Source organism: Podarcis vaucheri (genome assembly GCF_965113315.1).
Source record: "Podarcis vaucheri genome assembly, chromosome: 8".
Classification (NCBI taxonomy): Eukaryota; Metazoa; Chordata; class Lepidosauria; order Squamata; family Lacertidae; genus Podarcis; species Podarcis vaucheri.
The window spans coordinates 13,977,194-13,994,506 of record NC_138766.1 but is presented as its reverse complement, the minus strand read 5'-3'; the positions used below and the strand labels follow the sequence as shown (position 1 = coordinate 13,994,506).

The 17,313-nt window shown below is 44.3% G+C and overlaps 1 protein-coding gene across 1 annotated transcript in view; it reads right to left on the bottom strand.

Moving 5' to 3' along the window:
* MYO10 (myosin X) overlaps positions 1-17,014 on the bottom strand; it is a 215,270-nt gene extending 198,256 nt beyond the window's left edge. The window contains exon 1 of the mRNA XM_082234136.1: positions 16,577-17,014. Coding sequence (XP_082090262.1) covers positions 16,577-16,597 — 21 coding nt within the window. The 5' untranslated portion in view covers positions 16,598-17,014. The remainder of the gene's footprint in view (positions 1-16,576) is intronic.
* Between the last annotated feature and the right edge of the window lie 299 nt (positions 17,015-17,313).

The window sequence follows — 17,313 nt, the reverse complement described above, 5'->3', positions numbered from 1 at the left end:
ATGCACATGCACAGGAGCGCTAAATCATGTTTAGCGCATGCGCAGAAGCACTGAATCGCAACCCGCACATGCGCAGACGTGCCACTGCAAGTTGCAGACACTGCAGGTTGCGAACATGCATCCCGCATGGATCATGTTCGCAACCCGAGCATCCACTGTACTCGTTTTTACATCATTAAGATATCACAGACTTCCCTTCTTCTCTTTCCATGGCTCATATTACATACCATAAATCCCTGCATATTTTACAAAAAGTATACCAATCGGAATTCCATTATCGCATCCATCAAAACTTATTTACCCTGTTGAATTTATCTTAATGCTGCCAGCGTTTTCAGCTGTACACAATTATTTCCCATATATTCAATAAACCTTTTCCAATCTTCTCTAAATTCTTGTTCTCTTATTCTATATGTTAGGTCCGCAAGCTGCGCATATTCCGTCAGCTTAAGTTGCCATTCTTCTTTAGTTGGGACCTCACTCGTTTTCCATTTTTGAGCTAACAAAACACCGGCCACAGTTGTGGCATACATAAACAACCTTTTTTGACACCTGGGATTTTCCATCTGAATTATCCTCCACAAAAAGGACTCTGGGTTTTTTGGGGAAAGTATTTTTAAACTCCCCCCCCCAATTCATTACGGATTATTTCCCAATATTCTCTGAATTTTCCAAACTGCCTGTGCTAGGCAGGTTCTGTCAACTTAAGTTGCCATTCTTCTTTGGTTGGGACCTCCAGAGAGGTCATTTCAGTACTGCTAATGCGGCTATAGCAATGCAGGGCTGTCGCAGTTAAGAGTTACCAGTCTCTACAGCCACAGCAGGCGCTGCGATTCTCCAGTAGTTGGACATCACCCCCGGAGGCACACTCCATTGTCTTTCCAGACAAATGGATGCCAACTAAGTGCTTCAATCTAGTGTCGAGAAAGCCTTTGTACACGACAAAGCTCTGTATCCGCACAGCAAACTTCTTGAATAAAAACTATCCATTTTGACAGTTGCTGTGTTTATTTTAAAAAAAAATAGCAGCTGCCACACAACTTTAAAAGAAATTAAAAGCTGTTATCCCTTTCTTCTGCCCCTTTGATGGAAAAACTAATTTTTCCTGTTTATTTGTCATTTGAAGCGTAACATATTAGAAACAGCAAGGGGTCTTTTCTGGGAGGGGGGAAGACACAAAAGTTTCATGGACTGTACTATCTAACACACACAAAGACAACAGTTGTTTATTCTTTGGTGAGGATTTCTCATGGCACAATGTGATTCTAATATTTTTAAAAAACAAAGGGCTCATTTACTTCACATTCTTTCTGATGCGCACTTGGGGAAGGGAAAAAAACAGGAAATACCAGCTTCTGAAGTTGGCTATAAAAGCCACAAGGATATTTTCCTCTTAGGCACAGTACAGATGCCCACTTTTAGAAAAGCATTTTTTGGTACCCCATTTGTTTAGTTTGTTCCGAAATGCAGATTTGTGGGAAAGCGGGGGGAGGTTCAAAATGGGCAGAACTGCAACAGACATGAGGCCATCAAAGGAGATACCCCCGTCTGTGTCAAATATTTCGGAACGTTCCCCATATAACAAATATGTTCCCCTGCCCCCACACTGGCATCAATCAGCAATGTGGAGAAAGGCTGAGAAATATACAACATATCACATAGTGAATGTTCAAAAATCTTGCCTGGAGGGGGACTCATCACAGGGAAACAAGTAAATTGTTGCTGTCTATTCATGTGGTCAATTTCTACAGACTCAATCAGTAAAGCTTTTTTTTGGATATAATAATAATAATAATAATAATAATAATAATAATAATAATAATAATAATAATAATTTATTTATACCCCACCCATCTGGCTAGGTTTCCCCAGCCACTCTGGGCGGCTCCCAACAGAATATTAAAAACACAATAAATGCATCAAACATTAAAAACTTCCCAATACAGGGCTGCCTTCAGATGTCTTCTAAAAGTCAGGTAGTTGTTTATTTCCTTGACATCTGATGCGAGGGCATTCCACAGGGCAGGTGCCACTACCGAGAAGGCCCTCTGCCTGGACGAGCCATTGCCAGTTGAAATTGGAAGACGGTTGAAATTGGAAGGCTCCTTCCACAGGGTTCAAGTGTCATAAAACAGGAGCTCAGAGACCAGGGTTCAAATCTCTCACAATCACTTAGCCTAATTACAGTGGTACCTCGGGTTACATACGCTTCAGGTTACAGATTCTGCTAACCCAGAAATAGTACCTCAGGTTAAGAACTTTGCTTCAGGATGAGAACAGAAATCGTGCTCTGGCGCCGCGCAGCAGCAGGAGGCCCCATTAGCTAAAGTGGTGTTTCAGGTTGAGAACAGTTTCAGGTTAAGAACAGACCCCCAGAACGAATTAAGTACTTAACCCGAGGTACCACTGTACCTTGCAGGGTTGTTGATGGGGAGTACTCAGAAATGTAGGATATAAAATTAAATATATATATTTTAAGCTCTGTAGGTTAAAAGCAAGCATTTAAGGAAAAAAAGGTTTCACAGCAAGCCTATCTTCAGATATTTTAAAAAGTGTATACAGGGATACTGCTCCCTACCCCCATGGGAGACGATTCAAACATTTCTTTTCCCCCTCACCTACAGCCTTTGAAATAACAGGGTCCAGGAAAAGCTTTGCTACTTAGTTCTACAGACTGTTTAAACTGCATAGGAGGAAAAAGAGTTTCCTTCCTGTTTTCCTTCTTCACTTCATCTTTATTCCAACTAGGCACAGAATGACCCAGGGAGTGCAGCTTGTCAACATGACATCTGCATGTTCCTTTAGATAAACGCATTCTTGAGCATCAAAATGAAAACAAGCAAATTTAGTTACACATCGCCAAAAACTATTAAAAGACTACGCGGGTCTGGAACTCATCACAAAACCACAATCCAGTATGACAAACTAGGCACATACTCTTGTACCTTGTCCTGACCTGAACTCCTTTGTCTTGCAACATCAGCTTTTTCCTGGATAACTTAAATATTATTCTATCAATGCATGGCATTACAAAAAGGGAAAAAAGCCACTCAGCGTGCTGGGCAATTAGGCAATTACTGGATTAATTTCACAGGAGAAATTGTTTAGTAAATGAAAAAGGAGGCAGCTTCATTGAATACTTGCTTAATTTGAAAGTGGAAAAAATCACTATTTTGTTTAATAGGTGGTGTTAAATAATCCTGGTATCTCTGCAGAGCTAAGGCCCAATTGGCATGCAACCATGTCATAGCTAGGGTTTTAGGCTTACATAATTTTGGATTTATTCCACACATAATGACATTAATTACTCAGGAGGGAGGCAGTAAACAATGGTGTAGGCCAGGTGTGGGGAACCCCTAGCCCTACAGATGCTGATTAACTACAAATCCCATCATCCCTGGACATTGGTCATGCTTCTTAGGGCTGATGGGAATTGTATTTCAACAAACCTATGGAGGTCCAAAGATCCTTCACTTCTGATGTAGACCAGAGATCCAGAGCAAGCTAAAAGGAGGACTGCTTTGAGTGAAGGCAGGAAATAGACTGCCACTCCATAGAATGGAGACAATAGCTTCCTCTGAATGGCAATTCTTCCTGTCTTTGTAAGGTAAAGGCAAAGGACCCCTGGACGGTTAAGTCCAGTCAAAGGCGACTATGGGGTTGCGGCGCTCATCTCGCTGTCAGACTGAGGGAGACGATGTTTGTCCACTGACAGTTTTCCAGGTCATGTGGCCAGCATGACTAAACCGCTTCTGGCACAACAGGACACTGTGACGGAAACCAGAGCACACGGAAATGCTGTTTACCTTCCCGCCACAATGGTACCTATCTATCTACTTGCACTGGCATGCTTTCAAACTGCTAGGTTGGCAGGAGCTGGGACAGAGCAACGGGAGCTCACTCCATCACAAGGATTCGAACCGCCGACCTTCTGATCGACAAGCCCAAGAGGCTCAGTGGTTTAGACCACAGCGCCTTTGTACACAAGGAGGAACACAACCATCCTGGAGGGGTCCCAAGTGTTCAACTGCTAAGAGCAAACATTTGGGCTCCCAGCAAGATCACAGCCATGTTGTTCCTCTTCTAATCATTCTGCTACTGAGCTTACATGTCATCCAAATCTGGGTTCAACATGCTTCGGTTCTTTCCAGACAAACCACGTGTTGTAACCAAGGTTTCTCTCTCTATGGTTTACAGAAGCCCAACCATGGCTTAGCTCCACACAACGGCCATGACGAGAGGAAGAGCAAAGTTGCCGCAAACTCCTCTCAGGGGGACCACAAACTCCTTCAAACTAAACCTTGGTTGGGTTTAACTGCAACCAAGGTTGTAGATGGTTTTATAATACAGTCAACTAGCTTACTTATACTGCAATTGACACGGCAGGGAATCTGTGAGAGATGTCAGTGAAACAAAAGGACAATTTTTCTGTATAGAAACATGTACTGGCCTGCAGAGGATCGACCTCAAAATCTTCCACTTGCACAAATGTTTGGATAGGTTTGAATACCTACACAAACCGGCTCTTCCTACCGCAACTAGCTGCCAGGCCGCAGAGTGCTGAGCTCCACACATATAATCTTGTATGTACAGAGTTAACTGTTTTTTCCCTTTTCGGTATATCAAATAATATGAGTGCATGCCTTAATTCATGTCTGCGCATAAAAAATGCATCACCTTTAATAAGCCTAACATCAGCGCCACTTCCAATAAGTTAAGAGTATACAACCATCGATTTGCATTGAGATCACTCTTCAAATTTAAATTATTGAAGAGCCTCATAAAAAACTAATAGGCTTTCATAACTCGTACCAACAAAATGCAGCAATATCGCAAAGGAAATACAATATATGGTCCAGTTAACATGGCATTTATTGATGAAATATTCACCTCTTGCTTTCATCCTCTGCCGTAATAAAACACTAAATGCATTGCCGGGCAGGAGATTCTGGAGGGCAAAAGATGGTTATCAGCTGCACACATACAACTTTGCTATCTCAAATTAACACAAACTGCATTGCTGCGTATACTTCACATCCTCCGAAGGAGCCATTTTCTACAAGGAAGTGTAATACAAAATCTCAGTCAGCACACCACAACATACATACAACCAGACACCATCTTTATCTCCTTGACATCTGAGGGGAGGGCGTTCCACAGGGCGGGTGCCACCACCGAGAAGGCCCTCTGCCTGGTTCCCTGTAACCTCACTTCTCGCAATGAGGGAACCGTCAGAAGGCTCTCGGAGCTGGACCTCAGTGTTGAGGTTGAACAATGTTGGTGGAGACGCTTCTTTAGGTATTCTGCTAATTTCAGAAGCACTGAAGGAGTCATGCCCCAACCTACTTAAATATAGGGATGTAGGAATCATGAATCATCCCAGCAGTTGCTGTTTTCCGCATGTGTATATGTCCGTGTGTGTTAGTAAGCAAGCAAAGGTATAAATGTGTGCAGGGCCATGTTTTAGTCAAACTCTAATTTCTCCAGACCACATTACTGAAAAATGCAGAAAAGGCTAACTTTCTTTTGCCTCTTCCCTGAAATCAACCACGGTTTTAAATAACCAGACCTCTAAAATATTCCTAAATGGAGTTTTATGCCTCAAGCAACTTTTTAACGGCGTTATAAATCCCCGGAGTAGAAAAACAAAACAACAAATTAGAAAGGCTGCCAAAGACCCTCATGTAAAAAAGCCACAGCTATTGCAATTACTGAAAGGAATTAAGAAACGTTTTATGGGCCACAAAACAGTAACTTGACTGTGAACTGAACACTCTCAGACTTTCGCTGTAGAAGAAAAGAGAGCAGGATGAAGGGAGGAGCGTGATTCAGTAAAGGTTTGGAATTGAGCTGGGAAGTCCCCACAGAAACCATTAGGATGATGGTGCAGTACAGTCAGCGAGTGACTCACTCTTCAAAATCTAGCCAGTAGCAGTGCTGGGGTCATCTGCCCAAGCAACTGGGAGGATACTGACACTAGAAATCAGTAGGATTAGCAATCGCTCAAGAGCAGGGACAGGGTTGGCTCAGGGTATGCCACTTAACAGAACAGTGTTACAGTGGTGCCCCGCAAGACGAATGCCTCGCAAGACGAAAAACTCGCTAGATGAAAGGGTTTTGCGGTTTTTGAGCTGCTTCGCAAGACGAATTTCCCTATGGGCTTGCTTCACAAGACGAAAACGTCTTGCAAGTTTGTTTCCTTTTTCTTAACACCGTTAATACAGTTGCGACTTGACTTCAGGAGCAACTCATAGAACGCGGTGTGGTAGCCTTTTTTGAGGTTTTTGGTGATTTTTGAAGCTTTTCCAAAACTTCCGACACTGTGCTTCGCAAGGCGAAAAAACTCGCGGAACGAATTAATTTCGTCTTGCGAGGCACCACTGTATAGCCTTTACATACTGCATTAGCTCTCTTGACTTTAACAGAAAGGCTGCCAATATAAAGTATGGCTAAATGCAACATACAGTGGTACCTCGGGTTACAGACACTTCAGGTTACAGACTCCACTACAGTTTTACCTCAGGTTACATACTCTTCAGGTTACATACGCTTCAGGTTACAGACTCCGCTAACCCAGAAATAGTGCCTCAGGTTAAGAACTTTGCTTCAGGATGAGAATAGAAATCGTGCTCCAGCGGTGCGGCGGCAGCAGAAGGCCCCATTAGCTAAAGTGGTGCTTCAGGTTAAGAACGGACCTCCAGAATGAATTAAGTACTTAATCTGAGGTACCACTGTAACCCAGAAATAGTACCTCAGGTTAATAACTTTGCTTCAGGATGAGAACAGAAATAGCTCAGAGGTGGCGCGGCGGCAGTGTGAGGCCCCATTAGCTAAAGTGGTACCTCTGGTTAAGAACGGTTTCAGGTTAAGAACGGACCTCCAGAACGAATTACAGTGGTGCCTCGCAAGACGAAAATAATCCGTTCTGCGAGTCTCTTCGTCTAGCAGTTTTTTCGTCTTGCGAAGCAACCCTATTAGCGCCTTAGCGGATTAGCGCTATTAAAGGCTTAGCAGCTTAGAAAAAGGGGGGGAGCAAAAAAAATCGCAAGACGTTTTCGTCTTGCGAAGCAAGCCCATAGGGAAATTCGTCTTGCGAAGCGCATCAAAAAACGGAAAACCCTTTTGTCTAGCGGGTTTGTCGTCTTGCGAGGCATTCGTCTTGCGGGGCACCACTGTAAGTTCTTAATCGGAGGTACCACTGTATTTTGGATGTAGGTATGCATCGCCTTCTGCCCCCAAACCACGATCCTTTCTCCCTCTTACGTTAGCATAGGATATCCATACACAATCTGCTCATTTTAAGGAATACAATCCACTAGAAATTGCTCCTGCACAAGCCCGACTGAAATGAATGGAAACGGGACAAGAGAAGGGGGAGACCTTCGCCGGTAGAAAAATTACGCCCAAGGGCAATTATATCATGCTGTCTGAATGTTGTGGCTCTGAAGTTCAATACCTCACTGCCTTACCTCGATTTGAGGAAAGAAAAATGTTTATACTTGGCAGTGGGACTTTGGATGAAGATTAAAGGCAAGATGCTATATATATATCCATACACTGATCTTTTAAAGTAATATCAACATGTTAGAAGGCCTAAAAGATATTAACTGACATCAAAGCCACACTCAGAAACCGCAAATTAACATTTATACTGAAATGCCACCGCCATGTTCTAAAAGTGTAGCCACTTGCCTCAGGTGAGTAACTTTCATTAGTAAGCAAGTATGGATCAATGAGCACTGTATTTCACAAGCCAAGCCCAAAAGCAAGAAGAAGCAGTGTTAGAAACTCAGGTATATTACTTGGGTGCCAAATGGCTCCTTAAACCAAGGTTGCGGTCACCAAAAGAGAATGTCTAGTTCCCATTTTTTAGCAAAGTCTTATTTTTCAAATGATGGACTAACTGTGACTGGTGCTCAGTTAAACATTCGGCAAGTTCAGAGGACAACCTTGAGGTCTGAGAACTTTAAGAAAAGTCACTTGATCCAGGGACAGTCCACATAACAGTGGTACCTCTGGTTACGAACTTAATTTGTTCCGGAGGTCCGTTCTTAACCTGAAACCGTTCTTAACCTGAGGTACCACTTTAGCTAATGGGCCTCCTGCCGTCACCGCGCCACTGGCATGAGATTCCTGTTCTCATCCTGAGATAAAGTTCTTAACCCGAGGTGTTTGTAACCTGAGGTACCACGGTATTATATTGGCCTATTCTGACGCATTTTTTTCTTAATCTTGACTGTTCCTGCTCATTCAGGCTGCACCAAAAAGGATTTTCATTCCAGAAATTCATTCCGATTGTGCAGATAAAATATAACTGATAGAATTCCACAGGGTGGGGTATTAGTGTGTGAAATGTCAGGAGTGGAGGTGTCAGGAGCTATCCTGACACCCAGGCATCTTCACTTAATAAATAAATAAATAAACAAATTTATATACCGTATTTTTCGCTCTATAACACGCACCCGACCATAACACGCACATAGTTTTTAGAGGAGGAAAATCTGTAGGCATGCCACCCGTAGGCATTACCTCCATAACACGCACAGACATTTCCCCTTACTTTCTAGGAGGAAAAAAGTGAGTGTTATGGTGCAAAAAATACGGTATTTATATCCCACCCTCCCCAGCCAAAGCCGGGCTCAGGGCGGCTAACAACAATAAAATAAATAAAAAAATTCCTTCCAGTAGCACCTTAAAGACCAACTAAGTTAGTTCTTGGTATGAGCTTTCGTGTGCATGCACACTTCTTCAGATGCATGCACACAAAAGCTCATACCAAGAACTAACTTAGTTGGTCTTTAAGGTGCTACTGGAAGGAATTTTTTTATTTTGACTATGGCAGACCAACACGGCTACCTATCTGTAACTGGAACAATAAAATAATACAGCTTTCTAAAATCATTTAATTATAAAATTAATTCAAATCAAATTGATGGCAACCATTGGGCTAGAGTTCTGTGAAGATTGCCAAAGGAGGGAGTCAGGCTGTGCCCTGGCCAAAGGCTTGGTGGAACAGCTCTGTCTTGCAGGCCCTGCAGAAAGATGTCAAGTCCCGCAGGGCCCTAGTCTCTTGTGGCAGAGCGTTCCACCAGATTGGAGCCAGAGCCGAGAAAGCCCTGGCTCTGGTGGAGGCCAGCCTAACCTCTCTGTGGCCAGGGACCTCCAAGATGTTTTTGTTTGAAGATCGTAAGTTCCTCTGTGGGACGTACCAGGAGAGGGGGTCCCATAGGTACAAGGGTCCTAGGCCGTATAGGGCTTTAAAGGTTAAAACCAGCACCTTAAACCTGATCCTGTACTCCACCGGGAGCCAGTGCAGCTGGTATAGCACCGGGTGAATGTGATCTCGCAGCGAGGACCCCGTAAGGAGTCTCGCCGCGGCATTCTGCACCCGCTGGAATTTCTGGGTCAGTCTCAAGGGCAGTCCCACGTAGAGCGAGTTACAGTAATCCAGTCTGGAGGTGACCGTCACGTGGATCACAGTGACTAGGTCAGGGCGAGAGAGGTACGGTAACTTGGTCACCACTGGTCGAAAGCCAGGTGCAAAATGTGCCTGGCGCCTGGCTAATTTCGAACTCTGATTTCTTATTCAGCCAAAGAGATCCCTTGATTACAGTGGGAGGGTTAAGCTGGTGTTTAACAACACCAACTTACACACAGAGGTACAATATGTTAATACCATTGCGTTGAATTGGACATAACCTCCAGTTAAGTATGTACAGGATTGCATTCAATGGCAATCTTTGGCTGGATTGTGGTTTGTGTACTGTGTACAGCTTAATGTGAAACACTCTGAACATTTAAAAGGCACCAATCTCGTTTCGTTTGCTATTATGTATTTTTCTGTTTTTATACTGTAAACCGCCCTGTGATCCTCAGGTGAAGGGCAGTTTGTAAATTCAATAAATAAAAAGTAAATAATTCCTATCATAGCATTTTGAAAAAAAAAGCACCATTTTTCCTGCTCCCTTGAGACAGCTTTTAGATTTATTTTTGAAATGCACAAGGCAAAGGCTCACAAAGTTCCACAGAGTACCTAATTGTCGTTTCACTAATTACCGTTCTGGGACACACAGCAACTGTTTTGCTTATGGGAGTGGCAAGAGCACTATAAACACGAAGACCTTCCTTCAGGAGGAAAAAGGTCGTTCTTGTGACTAAAAGCCAAAGAGAAAACACGGGTGTTAAACTATTTTTTGGTGGAAAATAAGTAAGTCCCTACAGATCTGTCATCAGCATGGATAGCTCAGTTGATTACAGTATGCTGCTGATAATGACGCAGTTGGCGCTATGGTCTAAACCACTGAGCCTCTTGGGCTTGCTGATCAGAAGGTCGACGGTTCAAATCCACGGGGCAGGGAGAGCTCCCGTTGCTCTGTCCCAGCTCCTGCCAACCTAGCAATTCGAAAGCATGCCAGTGCAAGTAGATAAATAGGTACCGCTGCGGCAGGAAAGGTAAACTGCGTTTCTGTGCGCTCTGGCTTCCGTCACGGTGTCCCGTTGGCCAGAAGTGGTTTAGTCATGCTGGCCACATGACCCAGAAAGCTATCTGCGGACAAACGCCAGCTCCCTCGGCCTGAAAGCAAGATGAGTGCCACAATCCCATAGTCACCTTTGACTGGACCAGGGGTCCTTTATCTTTTTTTTTAATCTAATGCCAAAGTTGCAAAGTTTGATCTCTGTATAGGACAGCTGCATATTCCTGTAGTTGCAAGGAGCTGGATTATATGATCCTCAGGGTCCCTTCCTTCTGTGATTCTTAGACAATGCTAAAGTCTCCATGTCTGAATTGCTTGACTTCTGTCACTGGATTCAAAGGCATGCAAAGGAACTGGCAATAGTTTTTGTAAGTCCGCTACAGGTTGTCAGCCACATGGCACAAGTTTCCTGCATTTGCGATTCCCTTAGCATGTGAATTTGCCGGGAGACTGAAAGTCCTGTATGCTGTCAGCTCAGCCCGTACAGTGGTACCTCGGGTTAAGTACTTAATTCATTTCAGAGGTCCATTCTTAACCTGAAACTGTTCTTAACCTGAAGCACCACTTTAGCTAATGGGGCCTCCCTGCTGCCGCTGCGCCACTGCTGCATGATTTCTGTTCTCATCCTGAAGCAAAGTTCTTAACCCGAGGTAATATTTCTGAGTTAGCGGAGTCTGTAACCTGAAGCGTATGTAACCTGAAGCGTATGTAACCCGAGGTACCACTGTACTAGCATAAAAGGAGGGAGGGGAGTTGGGAAGAAAGGGAACAACTAAAAGAATGCATGGCATGAGATTGTGTGCTATTGGGTTCCAGAGAGAAAAGGGGGTTTAACAGTGAATGTAGAGCTGAAATATTTTGCAATGTGGCCCCGGGGACAAAGAAAGGGGAGGCACGAAAGCCCCAGCTTGCAGCAATCTTTTGTCAATTTATAAGGCCATCGTGACGTAACTTTCTTATCTCCTAAAACTGTTGCAGATTAAACATCTGCATTTCCTTAAAACGTTTTCCATTCAAAGCTGTATTTACTTAACATCTTTCAGCTCAAGATAAAATGCACCTGCAGAACACAGAGGCCTCACAAACCATATTTATGTACTTTTAATTTTTTTAATTGAATATGCATTTAATTGAACCAAAGGTCTGGACCTCAGGACTCTCAGCAAACCATATTCCTTCTCACCCGACCACATTCTGCACTGGCTCTGCCCCTTGACATCCTCAAGTTCTTTTGCCTGGCTAGAATATAAGGACCGCCTCTTTCCATATGAACCTACCATATGAACCTCAGATCATCTTCTGAGGCCCTTCTTCAGAGGTCCAGAGGGTGGCAACCAGAGAACGGGGCCTTCTCTGCAGTGGCTTCCCATCTGTGGAATGCTCTGCCCAGGGAAAATCGCTTGGCACCTTCATTACACACCTTTAGGCAGCAGGCAAAAATGTTCCTTTTTAACCTGCTTCGATTTATACCCTATACGCTTTAATTTTTTTAAAAATTTTTTGTGGGAGGTGAGTATTGAGTTGCTCTTTTAATTTTCATTAGGTATTTTGTGATTTTACATCTTGATTTTTTTCTGTGAACCACCTTGAGACCCTCGGGTATAAGACGCTATATACATTCAATAAATAATAATAATAAATAATAATTCGTGTCCCAACTTTTTCCCTGATGGGACTCAAGGTGCCTTACAATCAGAACTGCTCAAAGCTCAAAACAACCAATCATTTAAAAAAAAAATACAACTAAACACTGACAAAATTAAAGTTATATACATACAGTCATACCTCAGGTTGAAGTAGCTTTGGGATAAGTATTTTCGGGTTGTGCGCTGCGGCGACCCGTTACTTCCAGGTTTCGCCGCTCGCGCATGCGCAGATGGTCAAAATGACATCACGAAATGTGCAGAAGCGGTGAATTGTGGCCCGCACACATCCAGACTGCATTCGCTTCTGAATGCAAACAGGACTCCGGAACGTATCCCGTTCGCATCCAGAGGTACCACTGTATATGAAATGTATTAAAACCACTCCAATAAATTCCATAAATAAGTATGTCTTTGTACTGTGATAATGCCCCCTTGCTCACCTGCTCAAAGAGATGTGCATGTTTGTGCGCATATATAGAGGCCTCTGGCTTTTGCATGGCTCGAACATGGCATACATTAGAAAGGTGAGGATCATGCCTATTGCTCCACTCACATTTTCTTCCTGGCCCAAATTATTCCTGCCATGTGGGCCCCAGAAAAGTGTGACTCTCAGGTTGAAAAAGGTTTGCTATCCCAGCTTTTCGGACACCATGCAGCCTGCCCAGTATGGGGAGGGGATATAATTTTGGGGGGGAGGCATCACGCTTTTAAAAAACAAAACACCTTGTGACTCATTCAAGGTTATACATACATTCAGTCGGTGACAGGACTCACAAGGGACCTCCCCAGGCCACCATGTGACAAATCCAATGTCACACGAACACTTATCTTTATACCAGCCCAGTTACTCACACAGAACTGCTTGCTCAAATATTTTCAGGGTCAGGAAATTCAACATAAAATTTCAGCTTTTCCAGAACAACTGAAAGGTGAACAAGGAAGGCACGTACAACCACAGGAACGCACCTTCATATTTCCACGACCAAATTACATTTTCAGAAATATCGTAAGGTGCAAGACTCCAGTCTGTCATATGTTTGGATGATCTCCAAAAGAGCCTCTTTGTACATGGAAAGCTAGCATCTCATGGGAACGGGTTCTAGTCTAGCCTTTTCCTTGATCTGCTAACTTTCCACAGAGTTTTAAGTGAAGGCAAACTTTTAAAGATACCTTTATCTTGCAATCTGAAGTCAGAAAAATCCCCAGCAGGCTTTAAAACATGAGATTTCTGAATATGCAATTCAGTTCAGGATTTAGGCAAACAAAAGAGCACGGCTCATCATGAAACATATATTCCTGGCTGAAGATTAATGTATTTATTTATTTTATGGCCTACTCTAAATTGCTCAGGGTTTTTGTAAATTAATGTGTCGCATTAAAATGTTTTAAAATAGAAAATGGAAAACAATCGCTTCCAAAAGACCCACTGCTGAACAGATGTGCTGCATCAACACCTGTCTAAAGACATGATTATCCAATATCAAACTCTTTCCAAAGCTTCTCTTGGTGTCTTTCCAACTCCTTCTAAAAACCTCCAAAAGGGATTCCATGAACACCTGAAATTTCAAAACATCTCTTAATATTAACAAATTCACTTTAATGTTTACATTTATATCTACTCTGGGACCTTAGGGTGCAAGGCAGGTAAATAATAATATTTATAAGAAATAATTCAAAGTTACTTTTCTTCCTTTTCTGCAAATTTTGGCTGCCTTCCTTCCTCTTTTTGTTGGCAGTCCTTTATATTTTTTAAAATACTATTAGCTTAACCCCACCCCCTGCACACTCAATCTTAACCCCTTAATGTCTAGCACATACCCGTTCACAGTCTCTCTTTTGGTGGAAGGGGGAGAACCTCCTCTAAGTTTATGTATTTGCAAAGAAAGATTTTAATTCCAAGGGTAACAAAGGTCATCAGAGAAATGTGTGCCTTTTCTGATAATAAATTAATTTACTTTCTCTCCCCATCTTGATCACATACACAGGTCGAAATCCCACTTGCAATATGATTGTAGTCGCCCTTGGTCTTACTCATCGAAAACCACAAAAGTGAAAAGGAAGCTTGAAATATGCAAAAATGTCACATGCTACACTGAACAACACTTCAGTGCCTGCAAAGGTATTGACGTATTGCTCAAGACTATCCTGTCTGCAAGGCTCAACCAGACAACTAAAAACAAGAAGCTACAGACTCACCTGTATTCAGGCAAACTGACTCTTAACTTAGAGCAATGGTCATACTGCAGCCCCTCACATTAGGGTTGGTGACTTTGTTTGTTTTAGAAATTAGGCAAATTTGCAATCACAACTATAACCACTTTCACAAGATCACTCTGCTAAGAGTTCTACTATATTCCCAAATACGGACATCAGGTGTAGACACAAACAGGACACTAAACTTTACTTTAAACACCATGCTATTTTATGGGAAAGTTGACGTCAAGGAACAATCCGGGCAAAGGCAAACGTTGATTTTAATGGAAGAGTTAAGCAAGAAGAAATCTTTGCCATAGCTCATATGAAAACCAAGTACCGAAAGAGCTCTCTTACACAGAAAATCCACCTAAAGTTTGTTTCAATGGGACCTTTAGCAAGCGACTGACCAAACCATTTTTACAATCAAGGTTATTTTACTTTATTGTCATGACCCAAACAATCTTGGCAAAATATCCATGAGACAATGCCTCTAGTGCATGGGTAGGCAAACTAAGGCCCGGGGGCCGGATCCAGCCCAATCGCCTTCTAAGTTCAGCCCGTGGACGGTCCGGGAATCAGCGTTTTCATATGAATGTGTGCTTTTATTTAAAATGCAGCTCTGGGTTATCTGTGGGGCATAGGAATTCATTCCCCCCACCCACCCAAAATATAGTCTGGCCCCCCACAAAGTCTGAGGGACAGTGGACCGGCCCCCTGCTGAAAAAGTTTGCTGACCCCTACTCTAATGGAAGCTCCGCAAAGCCCCCCTATGCCAAACCACACACTTTGAAAATATCTTAACATTTGAACAGCAATGAACATTATGTGATCTTAGCAGATTCTTCCAGCATTGTTTGCGATTACTTTTAAGCTGCAAGAGAAAAAGGGGCGACATCTGGACAACATTAGGAAGTGGACAGAAGACAAAAGAGGAAATGGACCAAAATTAAATAAACCCTCCATCTCTCCCCTACGGCTGTGCTGCCATGGCAGCCCTCCTGAAACCCCTGCAGTGAGTGGCCTGTCTCAATCCCCTCTCCCTGGAAGCCCTGGCCGAGTTTCTCCAAAAGGAAATTCCAGATCTCTCTCTACAAGAACCACATGCCCTTGTTGCAAAACAAACTTGCAGCGGACTTTCTGCCCTGCTTAGCTCGCAGATGCGCTCCGTGGGCCAAGCCAAAAAATAAAAAAAATGCCCACTCGGTTTACTGACCTAAATGCACAATGGCGAGAGAGGGGGAGCGAGCGCAAGGCGAAAAAGCGCACAAAAGGAAGCAGCTCACCTCCGCTCCAGGATTGCATCCTGGCTTAAAAGGGAAACGACCACTCACTCCTCGCTCTGCAATCAAACATCCTAACGGCGGCAAAGATCCCTTCGCCACTGTTTTTTGTCGTCTGTGCATTGCATCCATAGGATTCACCTATGAAGGTGTTTTTGCGGGGGAGAGAAGGTTCAAGGAAGCAATTCTTCCAACTTTGCCTCTTTGGGGCGCACTCGGAAAAATGAAACACTTTCTCACCTAGGGGTAACGCTCCAACACAAGGATTAAAATATTTCTAAGGCTGGAATCCTCTGCATTCTTACTTGAAAGTAAACCCCTTTGAACTCGGCGGGGTTAATACCGGGTGCAACCCAGGCGATCACTTTCTCTTTTTTTAATACATTTATTTATTTGGTTTTTCAAATTAACGTTTTACAATCACATATCCATCATAAAAACAAGATTCCAAAGAATCTCCTGGACTTCCCCCTCCTCCCTTTTGTGGGTCCTATTATTAATCATTTCCTCCTGCATCTTAATCCAAATCTTTTACATCTCGATTATATCCAAAATTCGCCATTAAACTACATTTGTTATCGGGCGATCGCTTTCTATGGATCCACAACAAGGTGCTTTATTATTCCTGTTATTTTCAAGGCGGAAGTTAAGCGTCCTTCCGTCCCAAGCGCTTCACTCGTTTCGCACACCTGAATTTTTTTAAAATTCGGGATTAGCAACAACAAGCCGCCAAAGCCGCTCTTTCTCCCGTCCACCCGACAACGTGCCGTTTCCTTCACCTCTCCAAACCCCGCAGAAGAACCGAATTACACATTTACAGTTGGGTTTCCTCGGACGTAAATCGCAACTCCACCCCCACCCCCAGGTAAGCGCGGAGGGGATCACAGCCTTTGCTAGGAAGTCATCCCTGGCGGCGAGGCTGGCTTCCCACGTAGGAACGCGCGCAACAGGATCGGCCCCGCAGGAGCCGTGCGCTCACCTCGGGGAAGAAGTTCTCCATCGCTGCGGCAACTCGAGGGCGCCCGGCCGGGAGAGAGGCCGCTTCAGCGGGCTACCACGTGCCGCCACGGGGCCGATGGCCGTTCCCTGCGGGGCGGCGGAGCTGCGGCTCGGCGTCACGCCCTTCCTCCCCGCGCTGCCATCCCTCGGCCTCCCGGTGCTGCCCTCCGGCCCAGGGGCCACCAGCACACGCATCCAGACGCGCGCCACGAGGAGCCTTTTGTCTCAAAGCCTTCGCGAGGAACCCCGGCCGTGCCACATGGCTCCTGCTCGCACCGGAGCCGATCTCCTCCCTACTAAATCCACCAGGGGGATCTCAATCGGCGGACTTAGGAATGGGGGGTGGGGGAGCACGCCGCTGCTCTCTCTCCCGAACGGATCCGGCTGCTCCAGAGCGCAGCGCGGCCAGGGAAAGGTGCGCGCAAAACGGACACCTAGAGAGCGCAGAGAGTTAGGTTTCCTGGCGGCGGTTCCAAGGGACCTCTCGGGCCACGACAGTGTTGCACACACTTCGCCGCCTGAGATTAGCAAATCCCCGCCCTGGAGAGCGAGCGACCCAGCCAATCCCAGGCGAGCGCCTCTTTGGAATCTGGACCCGGGAGGGCGCGCGAGCTGCCTCTTTCTCTCTCTCGCCTTCTATTTTTTTGGCTGCTGCAGAGGCTCTGATTTCCAAAAGACTTCCTGACTGTGTCGCACTTTCTGCAGAGGCGCAATGGT